The sequence below is a fragment of the Aquila chrysaetos genome, chromosome 14 (genome assembly GCF_900496995.4).
Source record: "Aquila chrysaetos chrysaetos chromosome 14, bAquChr1.4, whole genome shotgun sequence".
NCBI lineage: Eukaryota > Metazoa > Chordata > Aves > Accipitriformes > Accipitridae > Aquila > Aquila chrysaetos.
In genome coordinates this window covers 2818078-2839257 of record NC_044017.1, presented here as the reverse complement: position 1 = coordinate 2839257, position 21180 = coordinate 2818078, and the positions used below count along the sequence as shown (strand labels likewise).

The following is a 21180-nucleotide window of genomic DNA, read 5'->3' as shown; positions in this document are numbered from 1 at the left end:
AACCGCGTCAGGCGGGAGAAGCCGGGGAGGTTCGGGCGCTGACGATGCTTTCCCCCCCCCGCCGCCTCTGCCCGGACGCGGCCTCTGAGGCCTACTTCAGAGCTGCCTCCCGCCGCCTCCCCACACGGCTCAACCCCATCCCCGCTCAAAACTCCCGCCTTCAGCCAACACCTGCCGGTGCCGGTAGCCCAGACCGAGCCGGCGGCGAACCGCCCCCCCGCCATCTCGCCCGCCCACGGCCGCCGCCGCCATTTTCTCGCCCTGAAGCCCCCGCGCAGGCCGGCTACTTCGCCCCGCACTTCGGGGCGGGGCCCCGCACCCCTGTGGGCCAATCAAACACCGCGGCAGCCAGCAAACCCCGCCCCCCGCCCCTCCTCCGGGGAGGTTTCCTCAGGCGGAGGGCTGTCGCTTGCGTGACGGGCGGCGCCATGAGCGGGCAGGCAGAGGTATGGCCGCCGTCCTCCTGCGCCCGTTCCCCCCCTCAGCCCGCGCTTTTTGCTCCTGGGCGCGTGGGGTGCCGCGGCGGCAGCAGCCGTTGCCCTGTGAGGAGCCGCCGGAGGCGGGGAGGGGGCCGGGCGGGAGAGGTGCGAACGCGGCCGTTGGTCCGGCTGAGCCTCCCTCGGCCGGCTGTCCGCGCTGAGGCGGCTCCGGCCGTCCCGCGGCTGCCGTCCCCTGCCTGGCATCGCCCGCCCGCTTCGGCTGGGCAGGGGCTGTAGAGGCAGCGGCTGCAGCTCAGCGTCGGCTATTTCGATTATAGACGTACGTGAAATATGTATCTCGTGATATCTGCCATCACTTCATGAAAAAAGTCATTCCTGTGGGTTTTTTTTTTTTTCCTTATAGTTGCGCGTAATACCTAAAACTAGTGTATTCAAATCCATTTTTTGTAATACTCCATTTTGGTCTTTCTGCTATGTCATCATGCTTGTACATGGATCCTACAGCTACAAGATTAAACGTTTGCTGGCAGCATGGGCTTCTCTTAATACTATATACTCCATATGGCTCTACAGACCTGAAGTAATTTGGTTGTAATAAATGTTTAGGGACTTCCTTAATTCTTTTATTTTAATAATGTCTGTGACAGATGGGAGAAAAAAATACTTTTTCCACTATAGGAAACTGTAATTATAGAAGAGCTCATATTTCTTACTTATTTTTAAGACATAGAATCATTTAGGTTGGACAAGACCCTTAAGATCATCGAGTCCAACCATCAACCATGCCCACTAAACCATGTTCTGGAGTGCCTTGTCTATGCACTTTTTGAATACCTCCAGGGATGGTGACTCAACCACTTCCCTGGGCAGCCTGTTCCAATGTCTGACAACCCTTTCAGTAAAGAAATTTTTCCTCATCTCCAACCTAAACCTCCCCTGGTGCAACTCGAGGCCATTTCCTCTTGTCCTATCTCCACCCACCTGACAGAAGAGACCAGCACCCACCTCACCACAACCCCCCTTCAGGCAGTTGCAGAGAGCGATCAGGTCTCCCCTCAGCCTCCTCTTCTCCAGGCTGAACAGCCCCAGATCCCTCAGCCGCTCCTCACAGGACTTGTGCTCCAGACCCCTCACCACCTTCGTTGCCCTTCTCTGGACACGCTCCAGCACCTCAAGGTCTGTCTTGTAGTGAGGGGCCCAAAACTGAACACGGTACTCGAGGTGCGGCCTCACCAGCGCCCAGTACAGGGGACCATCACCTCCCTGCTCCTGCTGGCCACACCATTTCTGATACGGGCCAGGATGCCGTTGGCCTTCTTGGCCACCTGGGCAGGCTGCTGGCTCACATTCAGCTGGCTGTCGACCAGCACCCCCAGGTCCTTTTCCGCCGGGCAGCTTTCCAGCCGCTCTTCCCCAAGCCTGTAGCGCTGCATGGGGTTGCTGTGACCCAAGTGCAGGACCCGGCACTTGGCCTCGTTAAACCTCATACAATTGGCCTCGGCCCATTGATCCAGCCTGTGCAGATCCCTCTGTAGAGCCTTCCTACCCTCAAGCAGATCAACGCTCCCGCCCAACTTGGCATCGTCTGCAAAGTTGCTGAGGGTGCACTCGATCCCCTCGTCTAGATCATTGATAAAGATTTTAAATGGAACCGGCCCCAATACCGAGCCCTGGGGAACAAGTCTTACAGAAGAGTTAATTTTTCTTACTGTGGAAGACTTAATATTCAAGTCAATTATGGCAGTTAGCTCTTAAATAGCTGGATATATATATATATATATAAGAAGGTAAGAAGCATATCAGTTTATGCCTTGAAGCATCCTTTGAAGCTAGGGACGCTTCTTTTTCTAATGAAGAAAATAAGGTGTGGAGCAATAAGGTAACTTGCCCCTTATTGCATGGAAAATCTTTGAGCCAGAGGTAGAGTTACTCATTTAGTACTCTTAAACAGAAGGAATAAAAGTGGACGTGCAATTTTGGTTTCTTTCTTAATTGTCTGATTTTTCTTCATCATATGATGTGGACTGGGAAAATGCTTGCTTTCTTTACTTTTTCTTTATTATATTGTTTTTTGTTTCATTTCTAGGTTAAAGTGAAAATACCTTTTGGAAACAAATACCTTGATGCTATCTTTTCTGTCCCAAAGAAGAAATCAACATATGGAGTGATTCTTACCCATGGAGCTGGAGGAGATATGAATTTCCCTCATTTAGTGTCTTTGGCTGCTTATCTTGCATCCCATGGAGTTCTGTGCCTGCGGTTTACTTGTAAAGGCCTTAATATTGCCTATAGGACTAAGGCCTTCAAAACAGTTGTGGTAAGAAGTGACCAAATTCTGCCAAAGCTTAGATCCATGGATGTCTTCTTCTGGGTTTCTTAAATTGTGACCACAGATTAGTCAAGCAACAATGGGAAAATTAGAAGTGACAGTTAGTGAAATGGAGCACTGTCTGTGAACAGAAACAGCAGGAGCAATTTTTATATGGGCAGTAGCTGGAACAGCTGCAGCAAGTATGTGGGTTTGAGTTCAGGGAGAGAAAGAAAAGCCTGAGAGAAGGATGTGAAGAAAGCAAGGGTGTTTTGTGGGAAAACTTACAGCTTGAAAAAATGAAAGTATTTAGGATGGAAACAAGAGGTAGGTGTTCTGGGAGGGCTTGGTGAGGGGAGGGGGATTAAGGGATACAGCTTTGGGAGTGGTTTTGAGAGGAAGGCAGCTGACCTGAGAATTGTGCTGGGTCTCTGGCAGCTGAGAGAACAAGACTTTGGGGAAAGAGTAGGGGACTCTGGGTCGCAGGAGGAGTTGAAGAAAAGAGATAGGGAGTAGCATATGAGAGCCCTGGAACCAAAATGGTCTTTGATCTCAGAATCAGTTTAAACTGTTATATGCCTGTGTTTATCTTCTGCTGCTACATTATTTAAGATGTTCTTATGTACCTAGGTTTTGTTAAAATAAGTAACCTTTTGTTATAATAGTATCAGCTTAGAGTATCTTCCTGTTCTGGAGTGTGTAGGAAGGAGTGAAAATTTTCTCCTGATTATCTAGCTACTTTTACTGGGGCATGTGAAGGTAGCTTGAGCACTTTGCATTGAGCATCAGACATTTTTATAGGTGAACTAAGCCCAGTTCTTAAGGAATTAATTTGTAGGATGTTATTGTGATTATATGTACATTAATTTGAAGTTAGACTTTGCTAGCTTTAATGTGGATCTGTTCTCCATTCTTTCTTGAAGAAGCATAATGTTGTGAGTTTATGTTATTATGCTGCTGTGTAAAGGTAATGTAAAGGCCTCTGCTAAGATAGCATCTGATTAGTTATCTCCTCAAGACTGAAAAATTCGTTGCTGAATTTTATCTCTTCTGTCAGACATAACTGTCTTAAACTTTTCGTTGGGAATATGTGACCGCGGTGAAGGGCATTTTCGCTAACTTGTTTTGCCTTTTGATGGGCTAAGAGTGCAGCTGTCTGTCACTATAACTAAGTTGATACACAGTAATCTTTGATGTTTTGGTAACTTGATAGGGCATCTGGTATTTTGCTGAGAGCTAATGTGAAATTGCTTGTGTTCATTATGTTGTTGCTGCAAAATGTTATGAAATCATTTGTGTGAAAAAACAAGAGAGCAACTTGTATGTATCTGTTCTTTTGTTTAACCTGCAGTACTGAAAAAGCTTCCCATCTTCTGTTTGGTAGCTATAAACAAAAAAATCCCCAGCCTCCCAGCTGTCTTAATTCTGACTTGTAATGCTTCTCTTTATCTTATTTCTTTAGGAATACTTAAAGCTTTCTGATGATTATAAACTTTCGGGTGTCTTCCTTGCAGGTATTGTTTTTATTATCTATAATTTTCTCTCTTATACTGCCTCTAATGATAGCAGTCTGTAATTACTCCATTTTTGAAGTCTGTCCCACTTTGGTAAGAAGTGAACGAACAGATGGGGATGACAGGTTTCAGTTTGAGGTGGGCACTGAAAGCTTGCAGTCTAATGTGGGAGCAAGCGGAATAAATTCCCACTAGTCAGTATTGCCTAGGGAGAGCAATTCAGCTATCTGCTGACAGTTGAATGCTCTGTGACCTTCATTAATTGATCAGCAGTCCATGAGTGCTGTGGGAACGTAGGTGCCAAGCCCACTTAGAGATCTGCATTTGGGTGTCTGAATGCGACCAGCCCTGTAGCCGGTGGCTGTGCAGGACAGGTGTGCAGCTCGGCTCTCCGGTGGCACTGCTGCTCGGGTCGCAAATGGCAACACCCAGCCTGCCGCTTTCATCGGATTCTCTTGGGAGCACAGCTGTCTAGACCTGTTCGCCCTCCTCATGACGCCACAGATCTCGCTCCAGAAGGAGGAAGGAAAGAGCAATAGACCTTGTTTTCCAGGTACTTTGGGTGAAAACTTCCTTGTCACTTGTAAGTGACAGGGCGTGAGATCTGTGATAATCCATGTGTGCTTTTTCACTGCAGGTCTTGAAGAGTTCTGGTTACTGGTAAATGGAAAACCATTTTTCCCAAACAGGTTTTGGTAGATAAAACCTAGTGGCAGATAAAAAAATCAGATCTGTTATGTGAAAAGGGAAGTAGATGGGTGTGATTAGGAATAACTTGATACGGGAAACTCTGAATGTTCTCTGACTAAGTGAAACCAAATCTGCGCTGATGCAAGTTAATCCCACTGGAATCAGCCACTTCCAACACTCAATTACAGAGCATTGTCAACTCATGTGCCTCCTCTTTGAGGAGATATTTTGATATCCCCTTGCTGTTACTGGCTGACCTCATGCTACATGTTCACACTTTGTTGGGTTTTTTTTCTGCCCTTCTACTTTTACTTCTAGGCTGAAGTTTGAGGTGTGCATAAACACCTGCTGGGTTTGTTTTGAGAGTAAGGCGCATAAAACTCTGTTTTTAATTTGAGCAGATTAAGGTTGCATGAAAAAAATTATCCAAGATAATAACAGCATTGCTATCTTGAATTTCAAGGCTCTGGAACATAGGACCTGTCCCTCTCTTCCCCCTGCCCCCAGGATGGGCTGTTGTTCTTCCAGTATTGCAAAGGATCTCTCTCTGTTTATGTTGGTTTTTTTTTTTCCCCCTTCTTTTTTAAATGGGGATGTGAAATCGTAATATAACCAGGCAAATATTTTAGCAGAAAATGTTGAAATTAGGATTAGTATTTTTTGTGGAGTAGATGAATAAAAGCATCCCTGGCATTTTGTACTAGTGGTATGCTGAAATACACTCAGTTGGATTGTTTTTAGGAGTTGTTTACTCGAACAGAATGTAGGCGAGGTGACAGCAGAAGCAGATACCCTTTTTTCCTTTATTTTAACATGTGAGAAAGGCCGTTCCATGGGCTCACGAGCTGCTGCCTCTGTGATACGTCAGCTTAGCCAGGATGATGATGATGACTTCATTCAAGGTCTAATATGTTTATCTTACCCGTTGCATCGACCAAAACTTCAGTCCAAGCTACGGGATGAAGATTTATTACTCATCAGGTGTCCAGTGCTGTTTGTCTCGGGATCAGCAGATGAAATGTGTGAAAAAGTGAGTACCCTTGTAAATCCTGCTATGAAGGGGCAGTATGGAGGAATAGGAACGAGTCTGAGTGATGTCTGCACTGGTATACACAGCTGTGACTTTGATTGACAGCCTTCTCTAAATATATATGTATCTTCACAAGGAAGCCTTGGGTAGGAAACTTCATCAGACATGAGGAAGCCTGGTGGTGCTTTCTTTCGCTGCTTACAACTTCTGCATCGTGCTTAATCATCCACTTTAGCAAACTCATCTTTGGGCCACTAAAATACTGCTGATTTAAATGTAATGTCTTTTTTGATAGGATTGTACAAATTAAAAGTGGCCTATGGAAGGAGCGAGTTATTTGCTATTCTGTTTTAACCATTTCATGTTACAAAACGCAAACACTGCTGTGCTACCAATTTCACATTCATCACATTTTCATGACAAATTCTTCTAGCAAAGCAGTTTTATCCACAAGTCAGACTTCTGTGGTAGAAAGCAGTATTTTTGTAGAGATGAAGAACAGGTGTGCAGAGATGAGAATACAGTGGTTTTCTGCCTTGTTTTCTTGCAAATAGGTATCTGTTGTTCTTGAACAGTTCAGCTTGAATTTGGGGTGCGTGCAATTGGCACTTTCCATGCTTGGACAGTTTCTGAGGAGTTCATAATGCTTTTGTGAGTTGTTGTCACGAAAATAAGTCAGGCTAGCAACCGGCAGATCCTTGGAGTGCCCTCTTAAAGGGGAAACCGTTAAGGCTTTCTGAGCTGGTTCTGAGATCTGTTTGCTGAGAAAACTGAATGGAGTCAAAGCCAGTCTCTAGGGAATTGGATTGCTACTCTGCCACTGTAGACAAATCTGACTCAAGAAGTTCTGTCATTTTATTGCTAGTACTACCCCCTGGCAGTCAAAGTGGATTCCTTCGTCAGCGTGGGGAAGGAGCCTGCAGGGAGTTGTGATCTTTGCAGTTTTTGAAGTTCTAATTTTCTGCTCTTCTGTGTTCGAGTGAGGACAAACCTTTGAGCGAATTCCATTACTGAATACAGTTATCATCACATCTTTTCTATCAAGGTGTCTTTAATGTGCACGCAGATCCATCTTGTTTTTAAGAGCTGCCTATTATGCGTTGCACAGGCAAAGCAAGAGACATCTAGGAGTTGCACAGTTGTAGCAGTTGTTAGATTCTCTAACTTTTTTGTTCTTATTTTCTCCATAGCAATTGCTAGAAGGTGTGGCAAGCAAAATGAAAGCCCCTAAGAAAATCCATTGGGTTGGTAAAGCAAACCATGGGATGGCAGTCAAAGGACGGACAACAGAGGATGTCATGGAAGAAATAAATGCCCAAGTTTTTTCTTGGCTTAGAGAGAATATTGAACTGGAGCACGAATGATTTGCAGTATCTTCATTTAGCTGTTCCTAAATGTGGCAGATCAGTTTATTTCTGAGGTGTTGTTTTTTTAAAATGGGTGTTTTCAGAGGTCTGAGTGTAAATGCAAATAAAACTTTTTTTGTATGAATGAAAAAAAATTATGCAAAACAATAAAGAACTTTTTAAAGGAAAGAAAAAATTTACAAAATACTTTATATGGCAGCACTCTTTCCTGTGTTTCTCTGCCAATAACTGTATACAACACTTAGTAATGGAGAGCACTAAGTAAATGCTTTTGACTAATACTTGAAGTAATATACTGGAAAAAAATATATTTAACAGCAAATCTTTAGGTGCCTTTCACTTTTGAGTGTACTACTGATGCTGTTTGTTTGAAATGAAAACCTACCGCTGTGCAGAATTCCACAAGCACAGTCCCCGAGGCTGGCCCGGATCGGTTGTGCTACTCTGCCGTGGTGCCGTCCCCGGCACTCCCATGGTCTTGCGAGGAGCTGTTGTGTAAACATACGCCGGGTCAGCCCTGGTGAGCCAAGAGGGTTTCTGTCATGTTTTGGTAAGGTGCTTAGATTGGAGAGCTTTATTTTGTATAAAAAAAATCCATTCCAAGACTGTAGGCTCGTATGGTTAAATTGTACCATATATTGTTTACCACACGATCAAACAAACCGTTCCTTAGGCTTGCTTTTGCTCTAGTAAAAATAATTTTGCAGGTGAAAGTTAAAAATGTTTATCAGATGATACAATATTCTTCTGTTGTTTCTCACAAGATGCCTCAAGAATGCTGATGGCCGAGCAGTAATGTTCATAGGCAAAGCACACATCTAAATGTTTGCAAAGAAAAGAGCTGTATGGATTTAAAATTGTCTGGCTGTGTTACAGAGAAAATAAATCCTCACTGTGGACTGGAAACATATGCGTTAACTTTAGGATTTGATGAATTTAGACGTGACTTTAAATTCACCTATAGATCATTTTCGGATTATGTTGATATGCTCAAAAGTAATAGCTGAATTGCTTAGTATCACTGGAAAGCAGGTTATTTTAAAAAGACTAGACTGTTGAAACAATGCTTGGTTTAGTTTCAGTAGTCACTGTTCAATGCTACTTAATTCTTTTCGTATTGCCAAAGAGACTGAGTTTCACAGACAAAGCAGCTGTGAAAAATCGTATAGAACTTAAAAGTTTTATCTAATACTCCTGAACTGTCCAATAGCACTGTGTTTTCCCTTCAGATTAAAAAGATGTATTATAAACCCCACATCATTGTCTCTGAGAATACCGATTCTCTCAGGAGGAACAAAGTCATGGTCTGAAAAAGATGACTTTGGTTGGATACATGGGGTGGGAGGGTAGATTTAAAATTCTTACCTGCCCTTTTTTGCACAACAGGCTTGGGAATAGACTCAGTGTAACAAGCATGAGTAAAAAGTATCTGCATTTCCAATGTATCTCAGGACAGTAACACATGACTGATACAAACGTGTTTTTTATTTAAAAAAAAAATTATAAAAATGTTTTTGAGCAAGGCTCTGCAACCACTGCATGATAAAAAAGGAAATAGGGGGTGCTTGGTTTTCTTCCAGATGTAGATCATGATACAGTAATCTTCATAATATCCATTGACATTATGCATTGGCATTTTAACCCAAATTTTTCTTCTTTCCTTAAGATGACAGTCTGAATGTAGGTAAATATTAAAAAAATTATTTTATTTCCTTCTGTCAGAGTTCATCTTTGGCCTGCAGTCACGAAAGAAGAAACAGTTTTCAGTTAATTGGAAACTCAATTTTTAACTGTCTAGTCCTGCAAATACATTAAAAAATGTTTCTACGTTGGATAGGCGTTAACGGTCTGGTAACCAATACCATGGGCTATTGAGCAATGCCTGTTCCAGTTTGGCTGAATAAGAAGGGAAGACATCCAGCACTTTACGTTTAACGCTCTATGTACTGTACCTTTTTTCTGTGGCAAGTGCATGGAAAAAGGTCATCATCAGGCTGCTGCACTTTCTCCATCCCATCTCTGATTTTTGGCTCACTCACTTGCAAGCTGGCATATTCCTGGTTTTAAAAGAGGAAGGCGGTGTTAATTCATAAACTTGTTAAGTGTGTACATCCAGTTGTAAATACTGCACCAACTCAGCCGAGTAATTCCGTAAAAACTCTGGGGCTACACAATCTGTTACTCCACACTGCGTCATGGACAGGGCGAGCAGATTCTTAACTGCCGACAGGAGCCCCTGCGGGTGCCTCGCTGGACTTTCGGTATCTCAGTGCTAATGCACAGATATTTGCAGCTGTGGTTCACAGGGCATGCGTCTGATGTGGAATTCTTTGATCGTTGTGGGCAACATATTCTTGCAGATTAGATCAAGATTTATGGGATCTGACTGCTGCTCTCGGAAGCGCCAGCATAATCTTAAGAGTTTCAGAGGATATAACTGCATGCAGTGTTTGTAAACCAACTGAAGTTCCTAATGGCTGCTGCTCACTTTGTGGCTTCAAGTACTGGACTGGCCAATTTCCAGCAGCTCCGTTGCCCTGAATTCTTTCTGTGGGATTTCTATTTTTGTGGTAGGAGCCGTTAAAAATATAAACTAACCTGGAAAAGTTTGAAATAGTAACAAAAAATGTGGTCTCCCATGAGATTGTTTCTTGCAAATTCTTGTCCAGATTTTGCAATATTTTTTGCCTGTCAAAGAAAATAAAAGGGTTTTTTTAATTCTCAAAAAACAGTGGTTACTTCAGGATGCCAGTGTTGATTCTGGAGTTAAGTATAGAGTTGACAGTTTAGGATAACTTACTTACTTTTATTTAAGCATTCTTAATTTTAAAAGTAAGGCATTCTTATCAAAATACACTTAATTTTTCCAAAGTTCAATTTAATTTCAAATTAAGGGCAGTGTTATGTATTTTTTCAAAAGTATTTTTCTTATTTGTAGAGTTGATGACAATAATTTTTAAGTCCTCCTAATAGATTTTTTTGTTTTAAAGAAATGCACTTTTTGCTCGCTCTATTTTGCCTAGAAACATTGCCGAGTAATTCTAAATGTATATTTACCTCTTCATCATGCTCTTTTGCCCACTGAAGTTTTTCTAGTAGATCACTCAGGTCACCTTTAAATGGAATATAATGTTTCCATGGCTGCAGCTCGTTATAAAAATGCTCATAGTAGATGGAGTCTTGCTTGAGCACCACACTGTTTCCTGCTAGTAGATAAGGCAATCTGTATGCTGCCACTGTGCCATCAATATTAATTTGATATTTATACTGGAAAGAAAATGACCATAAGTTATTAACAAACAGAAGATCCAGGTAGCTTGGTTAGGTTATATTATTCTGAGGGCACTGGTTACTGACTTGCCGATATTGAGAAATGTAGGATTGGCTAGGCAAGCATCAATGTTTAAGTAGCTTTTATTATTTAGTTTGGAATTCATCACAGTGCAGGGAACACAGAGATGCCCTCTTCATCAATTAAGTTCTCCGGAAATTCTTAGACGCTCATCCTTGGATGTGAGGGTAGATGTGCCACTTCATCCACTGATTTTCCCACTATGTTAGTTATGTTAGTAGTCCTGATCGCTGAATCAGGAAAAAGAAATAAAAAGGAACTTGGAGTTATATAGATTACACAAGGTTCTACAGAACCTTTAGATGTAAATCAAACATTATTATCCTCAGTGTAAGAGCTACATAGCAGTTAATCCCACTGGAGGGATGCCTGTTCATGCTTGTTACTGGTGTTGTGCTGAAAAACTAATAATCACTTTATTATCAATAATATATACAAAGTTATTTGATAATGGGAAACACTGAGAACCTAGTTCTGTGAAAAATGGTTAGTAGCTTACCTTAAAAAAATCAAAAAATGAAATGTGCTTAACAATGGGGCCATAGAGGCTTTCATCATGTTTAAAAAAAAAGAAGTTTGTGAAAGCAGCATCTATGATCTCTGGGTATTTTCTGCTGAGTTTTACAAGTTCAAGCCTCTCTTTGCGGCTGTCACGCCCTCTCCAGAATGCTGTGGTATTCTTGTCTTCCCATGATGGGCCAGTATTTGCTTGAACTGACATCATATCCAGACTGACTCTGGAGGAGAAAGAAGTGATTTAATAGTGAAGCCTACTGGAAATCTTTTTGAGAGCAATGACTTAGAAGAGCTTACAGTACCAACAGGCAAATACCAAGGATGAAGGTAAGTCATGAGCACACCCGTATAGGTATTTTGCAGCAATAAAAATAGATAAGGAAGATCAAGTTCACAGGCCTGTGGCACAACAGCATCAGTTCATCGACAACGTGGCGTGTGGAAAGAGTACCTGTCAGTTGTCATGGAAAAAAGTAGTCAGAAGTGGACATGGTTGCCAGACAGATGAAGGTGATGCAGGGTAACTTAACTAGCTTAATACAACATATTTCACTTCCTTAAAAGCTTTGCTAAATTCAAACACATAAACTGGGGGGGGGAGGGGGAAGCAAATTTAGGAAAAGTCTTGATAATAGAGACAAAGGACCCTGATCTAAATGCAGTGAAATGATAAACAGGTTCAAAATGGATTACAAAGATCATATTAGAAGCTGGTGTTGTAGTGTTTTGATACAGCAACAGAGCAGTTACCAAGGTGAGTTATGATCAGTAATCAAAGTGGGAGATGGTAGGTCCTAGGTTGAGAATTCTGGCTACGCTGGGCTTTAAAAGGTACAGAAAAAATATTCTCGGAAAATCAGGAAAAAAGAGACCTGGCCAGTTGCCATCATGTTCATGGCAGGGAAACAAAGCAAACAAACAAAATACCTACCCTTGAAACATTCCCTCTAAGTACTGTTTTCAGTGACTTGACCATGTTTAGATTAATTTTGATTTTTTAAATAAAACGGTTAAGTATTTTAATGTATGTCATTTATGTTATATAATACATAACTTGGTTAATGTTAAGATATTGATTACACAGTTATTGCCTACCCGTAGGGTGCCAATGTCTCAATGAATAAATAAAACCAGTTAATATACTGTTAATACAAATATCTTTTTGGAAGACCATTCACTGTGAATTTTGTGAAAATTTTAAGCAATTTCTTACCGTCCCATAGTCTCCAAAACTGAGTCTGTTAAGTCATATGTTGGCATGACAATGTCTTTTGACTCGCTGGACCCACACCATGAGAAGATGGGGTGCAAGTTCTGTGGGGACTTCCTTTTCTCCAGAGGCCAGTCCCCCAGATTAACAAAAAATTCTACATCTGGCATTTTCACCTAAACAGAAGCAAAGTAGGCACAAATGCATTTTAATTCAAAGCAGTACTCTTCTGCTGGCATCTTGTATTTTGAAAACAACCTCACTAAGAGAAAAAATAGCCAGGTCTCTAATATACTTAATGTACCTCTAATAAATCATTAAAGTTTAGAAACATGTTAGAAGTAATGAGACCACAGAGTAAAGCCTACAAGGTATATTTTAGAGATTCGCACAAAGTCACATAAATGCTCTCTCTTTTTTTTAAAGGATAGGAACACCCCAGTTTAGAGGATGGTTTCTTGTTATACTTTACATAATTGGCCACACAATCTTTGTACTAGGCTAGCACTGGGATCTAGTAAGCAATCGTATAGTTCCAAGGTAAGCTGAACCACCTTGCTGGCTGTATGGAAAATTGCTTTTGGGTGGTAAATTAGTTTTGTGTCACATCAGTGAACTGATTTACCCCATGCCTGCATGATGAGTTAAATCCAACAGAAGAGAAGTAACAGAAATGAAGAGCCGTGATGGGAAGGCCACGTTTAGTCAGTGCTGGAGTTAATTATTAAGCATAACATCCTCACTTACTTAAAATAGTTTGTAGTATGGAACCATATCTGAAATCACCGTCGCAGCCAAAACGCAAGCAAAATACTGTTGACAGCCAGGAAATGTTGTAACAACATGACAGAGGGCATAATTTTGCTGCTATATGAAACTTTGATGTGCCTCCATCTTGAGCACTGTGTGTGGTTCTGGTATTTGCAAACGAAGTAAGAGAGGGTACAAAGAAAGGCAGCTACTATGATAGGGATGGACCAGCTGCCTTGTGAGAAGAAACTGAAAATGGTGGGACGTTTCAATTTGGACAGCTGAAGGCAACATATGGTTGAGTTTTACAGAACCCTGAAGGCATGTATAATGTCAGTGCAGAACTGATGTCGTATCTGTTCTTAGTTCACCCTCTCTGTGACATTAATTTTTTTAAAATATAAATCTCCACTACATCACCCTCAGCTGCCTCTCTCCAAGCAAAAGAATCCTAGTCAAATTAGCTTGTCTTCGCATGCCCCAACAGCCTTCTTGCTGGGTAGTTCTTTTTGAGAAAGTGAAATGAGAACTGCACCGTTTTCACAAGATAGGCATGTCACAGGTTTTATACTGCGCCGTAATCTTTTTTTTTTCTTTTGTTTTTGCCTCCCTCCTTAATAAGTCTTAACTGGGTATTTGACTATTACAAACATGTGATTATTATACTGGCATTTGTGGAAAACTGTTGGAATAACTCCAAGATCTCCGTCCCGACTACTAACAGATAATTTAGAGATCATGGTTGTATGTGTGTGATCAGGATGTTTTGCTCAAGTGTTGTCATCAACTATCTTAATACCTACATGAGAAATTATCTTCTCTGAAGAAAGAACATTTATAAATGTTAATAATTCTCAAATTAAAAATATACATATACACATAAAAATAGAGTTTAAACATATTGCTGACGACTCATCATATATATGCATCAAAGCATTTCTCCTCTCAAACCCCTTTATTCTTCAGATCAGAACGGCTGGTCAGAGGCTAACATTTCAGGATTCTTCTGTGGCCCAGATAGGTTTCATTAAGTTTATAGATTAAATTATCTCTATGGACAGAGGTAGAAATTTATAATTATTTGCCAAATATCAAACACCCTCCTAAACAGCTGAAGATACTCTTCTCTACCTTGTCGACACAGAAGAACCTTTGGCAGAGACATCCAGAAATTCTAAAGGCAGAGACCCAAAGCAGTACTTTTTGTCTTCAGTAAACAGACAGAAAAGGTTTTATTGTGTACCTTCATTTCAAAGGGGGTTTGGCTACACGTTCTGATCTTCAGCACTAAACTTTATTAGTACAGTGCCATCTAATGGTTGTAATGGACATAGAAAAGCTACACATTGTATTTTACCTACATCCTCAATGGCAGAATCATTCAGCAGATTAAACCTTCTTCTCCAGCCCAGTAGATCTATTGTCTTTCAGTGACACTGTCTTAATAGAAATTCCTGAAGTATTTAATGGGGATGAGACAAACTGTGTTTTCTAGATCTGTAAACAGTTTCTGTCTTTGGAGTTAGCAAATCTTTTCCAACATTTAGCCTAAATAACTTTGATGCAATTTAATTCCACTATTCCTTGTCCAACACGACCGGCACCGAGAACAGCTTACTTCCATCTTCTACACAGCAACCTTTTAGATAATTAAAGGCTACGCTGATGTCTTTCCTTAGACACTGTTAGATGAAACAATCCCCACTTAAATGGATCTTCATTTGTATGTCTAGTCGTTCTTACCACTTTCCTGTGCAATGTCAGTAATTGAACAATCTTTCTTGAAGCATGACACCCAAAGGCAGACACAGTAGCATAACTGATCCATTACTAATCCCAAGTATAGTGGAAAGGTTACTTTACATTTCTTTCATGTGTTTGTTCTGTTAATGTGTGTGTTTAGCTTTTCGCAACAGCATGCCACTGTTGACTCATGTTAAATTTGTGATACTGTAACCTTCACACTTTTCTGCAGAAAATAACCACTCACTCCCTATTTTAAATAGGTGTCAGAACTAAATGACTTATCCAGCCCGTGTCACTTTATTTTATCCATTTTTCCATACAGTTTCTCTTACTTGTTAAGAAAATTTTTACTTATGATGCTGTACCATGAAGTGCTTACAGGTTCTTTCATTTTTGTTATCTGAAAGTTCAATAAGCATATTCTCCAGTCCATCATTCAGTCAAAATATAACTAAGTTAGTAAACGGGGACTGAACCGAGGACAAATCTCTGAAGAATACATTTGTGACGCCTTTCGCCCCTCTGGAAACATTGGCAACTATTCTCCAAGTAAGGCTTTCCAAGCAGGTTACAGTAGTTTCTTCTAGGCAAAGTCTTCCTATCTTGTTTGTGAGAAACTTGTGAAACTTATGCTCAAAAGCCTAACTAAAATTAAGATACCTGACATCCGTACACGAAGTCTATTATCTTGTTATAGAAAGAAATTATATAGTTATGACTTATTTTTAGGATAAATCCATGTTGTTTCATACCAGTTATCTTTCAGCTGCTTAGACATAGTGTGTATATTTTGTATTAGATTTTTAAGGAATTTTTTTAGGTGAACAACTCCACACTTCAGTAGCTCCTCTCTCTTCCTTCTTTCCTTTTTAAAAGACAAAGTGCTTTGTCTTTCTACAGTCAAAAAATAGATATTAACTTGGGTATCTTCGTATTTCTCTTACTACTCTCTTTATGTAATAATCACTTATTTGTGTGTGCTGAAACTTCAACCCTGCTATATACTGTCACTATGCACATAATGTCAGTTTTTTCCCAAAGTTTCCCTAGTCCGCATGGTGCTTTTTTTTGCTTGTACGTGAAGGGAGTTTCCCCACACACCACCTGTTGAACTTTTGGTACTCTTTCTGAACCCTTCCTGTCTTGTTTTCAACATACGGAATTTAATGGGGAACAATATACGTTCCCTATTTTTTGTTTTTTTGAGTCATCCTGTAAAATGTACTAGCGGAGACAGAACTTTCTGTTAGATGCTACAGGATGATTTATTTAGTCTATGGAAAGATATGCTGATCAGATAGCATTCTAGAACATGCCAACTTCAAACAAGGAAAATCCATCTGACCTTTACATTATTAATCAAAGAACAAGAAGAGCTTTTTAACGGAAATAGCAACAAATACGCTGAAGTATATTTGTTAAGCCCAGGCTTCTATAAATTAGGACATACAGAATAAATGACTGTACAGATGTACTCACTTTTCTTGTCAAAGAAAGCAGTATGGCATCCATGAAAATTCTGAAGCCAACATGTTCCCCATACGTCTTTATATAAACCTGAAAATAAACACAGGTTTTACTGGTCTGGTGTTTTCATTTCAGAGAACGGCCGGCACAATTTAGAGCTCTTTTAATCACTTAGTAACTAGTCAGACAGATTGTATGGCTGTATAGATTTATGAATCAGCCAGGAAGCTTCAGAATCTCATCCCTCTAACTCATTGCAGAAAAGCGACCAAAAAAAAAAAAGGACAAGCTTTGCTTGCTTTTGCAGATGTTTTAGGTCTGTCTCATGGAAACAGAAACTGGTTGCCTGTTGCTGTTGTGTTCCATTGTTCTCATTTCCATATGAAACGCTACTGAAGACAGTACCATTTTGTTAAAAAGTACTGTAGCTCTGATCCTCAGTGGAGCTAAAAGTGGCATTTCTTTGCCTCAGAATTATGCACAACGTAATTTATTGATGCATGTCAAATTAGATAATCGTAACACTCCACAGCAATAGTACTCAGAGAACAGGAAACTGAATTAGCATTTAGGAGACTTGGGTCTGTGCCCAGTACTCATATTGATTGCTTGGAAAGTAATTTGCTTTCACTGTGCTTCAGTTGTAACAGGGACAAAAAGCACTTTACAAAGTAGAACAGATATTGCTGAGCTCATATACAAACCGCAAAGTATTCCAGGACAGAGAAGCGAGCAAAGGAAGTTTCTTCAAGAACAGACTACAAGAAGCCTTTCAACTGGGAACAGCCCAACAGCCTAGCTGTAGGACTTGCCACCAAATCCCCGTACAGACTTCAGATCAACCTATTCCGTACCTCATTATCTTTGATGGTGTAGTGACACAAACTCTGTCTTTGTCCAAACCTCTGTGGAATTTCTTCTGCAATCTTATCTGGATCAACTATGGGAAAATTTGCTAGGTCTCTTTGAATCTGTGGAATGATTTGAGGGCAGTTCATCTCTTCCAGCCATGCACTGCTCTCCTCCTGAGGGCAGTCACAGTTTTCATGGTAAATAGGTCCTATCAGGAACACAATTATTATTTTATTTTTAAAGTCACACTACTGAGCTGTTGAGATGACAAAAGAGGGTCAGGCACTGAGCATTCATTGCTTAGGGCCAAACCTTCAGCAACTCTAACTGGACACGTTTGAACTTTTTTTGACTCCAATGAAGTCATGCCAAGCTACATCAGCTTCTGCATGAGCCCTCTACATGTATGTGCTAGGCAACAACTTCACAGCATTTGTTTCTTTTTCTTATTTAGAATAGTACACACGGGACACTTATAATGAATCCGTAATTCCAATGGGATTTGATAGTCCAGAGAAGTACTGAGGTCCCGCAGAGTCCTATGCTAATCCGAGAAGACATTCTGGGACACAGCTTGTGAGAAGAAGCCATGATAGGAAAACTGTGTGTAGTGCTGCTTCTTACCTTTTAAAATATATGGAGACTTTGCGACATGTTTATCTCCAGTTTTGACTTCTATCTTCAGGTTTTTGTAGCTTGCATACATCCTATACCTTACAAGGAAGGAACCATCTTTCCTGTCTAATACTTGCACACCAACCCGAGTGAACTGTTCATCAGGAGCAGTGATCTTCACCTGGAATGCATTTTCACCCGGTGATGAAGTGAACCTACCCAGAGAATAAGTGGGAGCTTAACAAAAAAGGAAACACACAACAGCTTTCTTAGTCCGCTCCATTCAAGTTGACAGATTTCCAGTGACTTCACTGAGCGACACCAGGTCTTTACAAACACATCCTAATGTTCACAAGCAAGGCACGATTTTTCCAAAGAGAATTTTGTTAGGCTACCTAAAACGCCCCATGCTGTTAGAAGCATTAGGTATCAAGAAGGTTCCACTCTGATGCTCATGAACACACCTCCAACATCACTTGGTGCTCTACATGTTGAACAGTGTTGGAAATACGGTCTTCGATTATATGGGAATAGAGAACCTTTAAAAATCCAGCACAGATCTTGATTAGTAGTAGTTCAAGTGTAAAATGATGGGAAGGTAGAGAGCACGCAGATAAGTGGATCTTGGTAGATGTATCTTGGTGTCCTGTCCTGTAGGACAGGAGAAGGGGCAAGGGTTTTTAAACTGAAAGAGGGTAGGTTTGGATTGGATATAAGGAAGAAGTTCTTTACTGTGAGGGTGGTGAGGCACTGGAACAGGTTGCCCAGAGAAGTTGTGGATGCCCCATCCAGTGTTCAAGGCCAGGCTGGATGGGGCTTTGAGCAACCTGGTCTGGTGGAAGGTGTCCCTGCCCGTGGCAGGGGCGTTGGAACTAGACGATCTTTAGGGACCCTTCCGACCCAAACCATTCTATCATTCTATAAAAAAATACTAGAACAAACTTCACTTTAGCAGCTTAATAAGTCTGTTATTTTACATACAGGAGCAAAAAGTTTCCAGATTACATTATTTTCCAGGTATTATTTAAGGAAGTAAAGAACAAAGTTAAACTTCTTAATCATTATGGTCACTCATACAGGGGAAAAAAAGGATATTACAAATGCCAGTGTCCTGGTCGGAGAAAAACACTATAGTGGGATCATGTAATTCACTGTGTACTTATGACATTTTGGTAAAATTCACCATACACCAATCATAGAAAAATCTCCATAAAACCCAATAAAATAATTTGAAAAATCATTAAGTTATCACATATCATAGAGGTATTAACAAAGTTGGCACAGTCAAAATGCTACATTTGCCAACTTTCTTCCAGCTCTTTAAACACGGTCCCAAATACGTAGGGAGAGCTTGGGATAAAGAGGGAGGTGGTGCGAGCGGGTGGACTAACGGATTACTGCCCAGCAGCCCGGTCACCTTTCCTGAAACTTTTACAGACATACTAGAGAGCTGCCAGTTCAACTAAATGCAGGAGATATTTACTCTTCAAGACAAGTTGAACTGGCAGCTTCCAGACTTGCACGTGCCACGGTGCATCTAATCTGGACAACCTGGACAGAGCACTCTGAGCTCCCATCTAGCTTGTATGGTCAGGGTTTCTTTCCTCTAGAAATGGAAAGCCACGAGTATCCTCTGAAAACTAAGTTTACCTCTTTCATTCCTATGAGGTTTACCTAATGGCCTATACAGTAGTTCCTAAATGACTCTACTGATCTTGTGCCTATGTGTTTAGGGGAAATGTGGATGTTCCTAAGTGTGGAAACAAGCAGGACACCTGAGCACATGTATCATAAATTATACATATTAGGTATTGTTAAGGTTTTGACAAAGCAGGATAAATCATAAATTCTTGGTTGGACTAATACGCACGTTTTGCCGTTTAACGTTTTAATCCTCTTGTCTCATCCCCTCGTGCAGTTATGTGATGCTCCTAAAAAGCTTTTTCTAAGCGATACACAGAAAAAGTCACGCAGGGAGCCTTCAGCCCTCCGTTTCTACAGGAAAACCCCAAGTAAATTTCTGCCTAAAAGGTGACAGCGGCTCGTTCAGCCGGCACACGGGCCGGGAAGGTCGGCCTGGCCGGGGAGGGGGCACGGCTGCGATTCACAGGCGGCGGGGGGGGATGGTGGTCGCTTCGCTCCCTCACAACAAACCCAGCCGTTGCGGTTTGGACCCCGGGCCCGCAAACACGTACGGGGCTGCCCAGCCCGGGCAAAGCCACGCACCCCCGGGGAATGCCTGGGGAAGGGCCCGCAGAAAGCTCCGCCGCTCCCCGCCCGGCCGCCCTTACCTCTGCCCTTCGGCGTCCGCGGCCTGCACGTAAAAATAGCGAGCGGGGAGGGCAGCCTCCGCCCGCAGCCCGGGCCCCCATACCGCGCTGCGCTCGGGGCTCGGCCGGCCGCCGGCGCCCGCCGCCACGGCTCCCAGGGCGACGCAGAGCGGCCACAGGACACGCATTTACGGCGCCTCCCCCCCGACGGAGAAACACGGCCGGGGCGCGGGAAGGGGAGCGCAGCCGGGGCCTTCCTCCTTCCCTCACCGCGGCACCGGGCGGGCTCGCCCCTCAGCGCGGCTGCATCGGGCGGGAAGGGAGCGGGGCGGATCGCGGGGCCGCCGCCGCCGCCTCGCCTCCTCAGGGAACCGTGTGTGTGTCCCGGCCCTGAGGGGAGCGGGGCGGGGCGGGCGGCGCCGCGCTTCCCGCGCAGCGCGGCGCTGCCGGGAGCTGTAGTCCGGCGACCGGCGGCTGGTGGCCCGCACCGGGTTAGCCCAAGGCTGCCTCAGCTCCGCAGCGGCCCGCCGGCTCCAGGGGCTTCTTGGCTGGGAACCTGCCGCTGGATTACCTCAGAAGACGGGCACTGGGGATAGAGGCGGTTCTGCCCCCCCCCCCCCCCCCCCGCGCCGTCTCTGGCATTCGGATGTTTTTTCTCCTCGTCATGAGCACAAGTTCCACCCCCTCCGCCCCCGTTTGCTCCGTTTCGGTAACATTAAGGTGAGAAATAAAGAGTTTACGATCGGGAAAACAGGTTTTCAAAACTCTCCCCAGAGCGGCAAGAAGGGGGTGCGTGCCATCCAAGAGAGCGTGGGACACTGACGCTGTTCTCGACTACGCATGGACACACGCACACCCAAATGCTTTTCTTTCGTCGTTTAGCCACGGAAACCTCACCCAAATTAAGGTTTCTTCATGGGAGAGCTTCAATCCCAAAGCATAACTTTCACTTTTGCTGCTCATTGCTTTTCTCTCGTTAAGGGAAACAATACAGAAAATTGAACCTCACCATCAAGGAGTCATGGATTTCAAAGAGACCTCGTATTTCACCTT

At 42.5% G+C, this 21180-nt stretch overlaps 2 protein-coding genes across 3 annotated transcripts; one reads left to right on the top strand and one right to left on the bottom strand.

The window, feature by feature from the left end:
- The first annotated feature begins 411 nt into the window (after nt 1–411).
- Nucleotides 412–8255, top strand: TEX30 (testis expressed 30). Of its 2 annotated transcripts, none has more exons than XM_030036616.2 (5): nt 412–446; nt 2527–2757; nt 4211–4262; nt 5777–5982; nt 7173–8255. In XM_030036616.2, the coding sequence occupies exons 1-5, from the start codon at nt 429–431 to the stop codon at nt 7344–7346; spliced, it is 681 nt and encodes a 226-aa protein (XP_029892476.1). In that variant the 5' UTR covers nt 412–428; the 3' UTR covers nt 7347–8255. The 2 variants fall into 2 exon arrangements, with proteins under 2 accessions (XP_029892476.1, XP_029892475.1); XM_030036615.2 differs by having other exon boundaries at nt 5741–5982.
- A 561-nt stretch (nt 8256–8816) lies between these two features.
- POGLUT2 (protein O-glucosyltransferase 2) lies at nt 8817–20538 on the bottom strand. Its single transcript, XM_030036609.2, has 10 exons — nt 20149–20538; nt 17867–18072; nt 17245–17450; nt 16403–16480; nt 12431–12603; nt 11201–11438; nt 10407–10616; nt 9948–10037; nt 9302–9406; nt 8817–9085 (listed from the first exon to the last, which is right to left on the bottom strand). Exons 1-10 carry the CDS (start codon nt 20313–20315, stop codon nt 9068–9070), a joined length of 1491 nt encoding a protein of 496 aa, XP_029892469.1. The 5' UTR covers nt 20316–20538; the 3' UTR covers nt 8817–9067.
- Between the last annotated feature and the right edge of the window lie 642 nt (nt 20539–21180).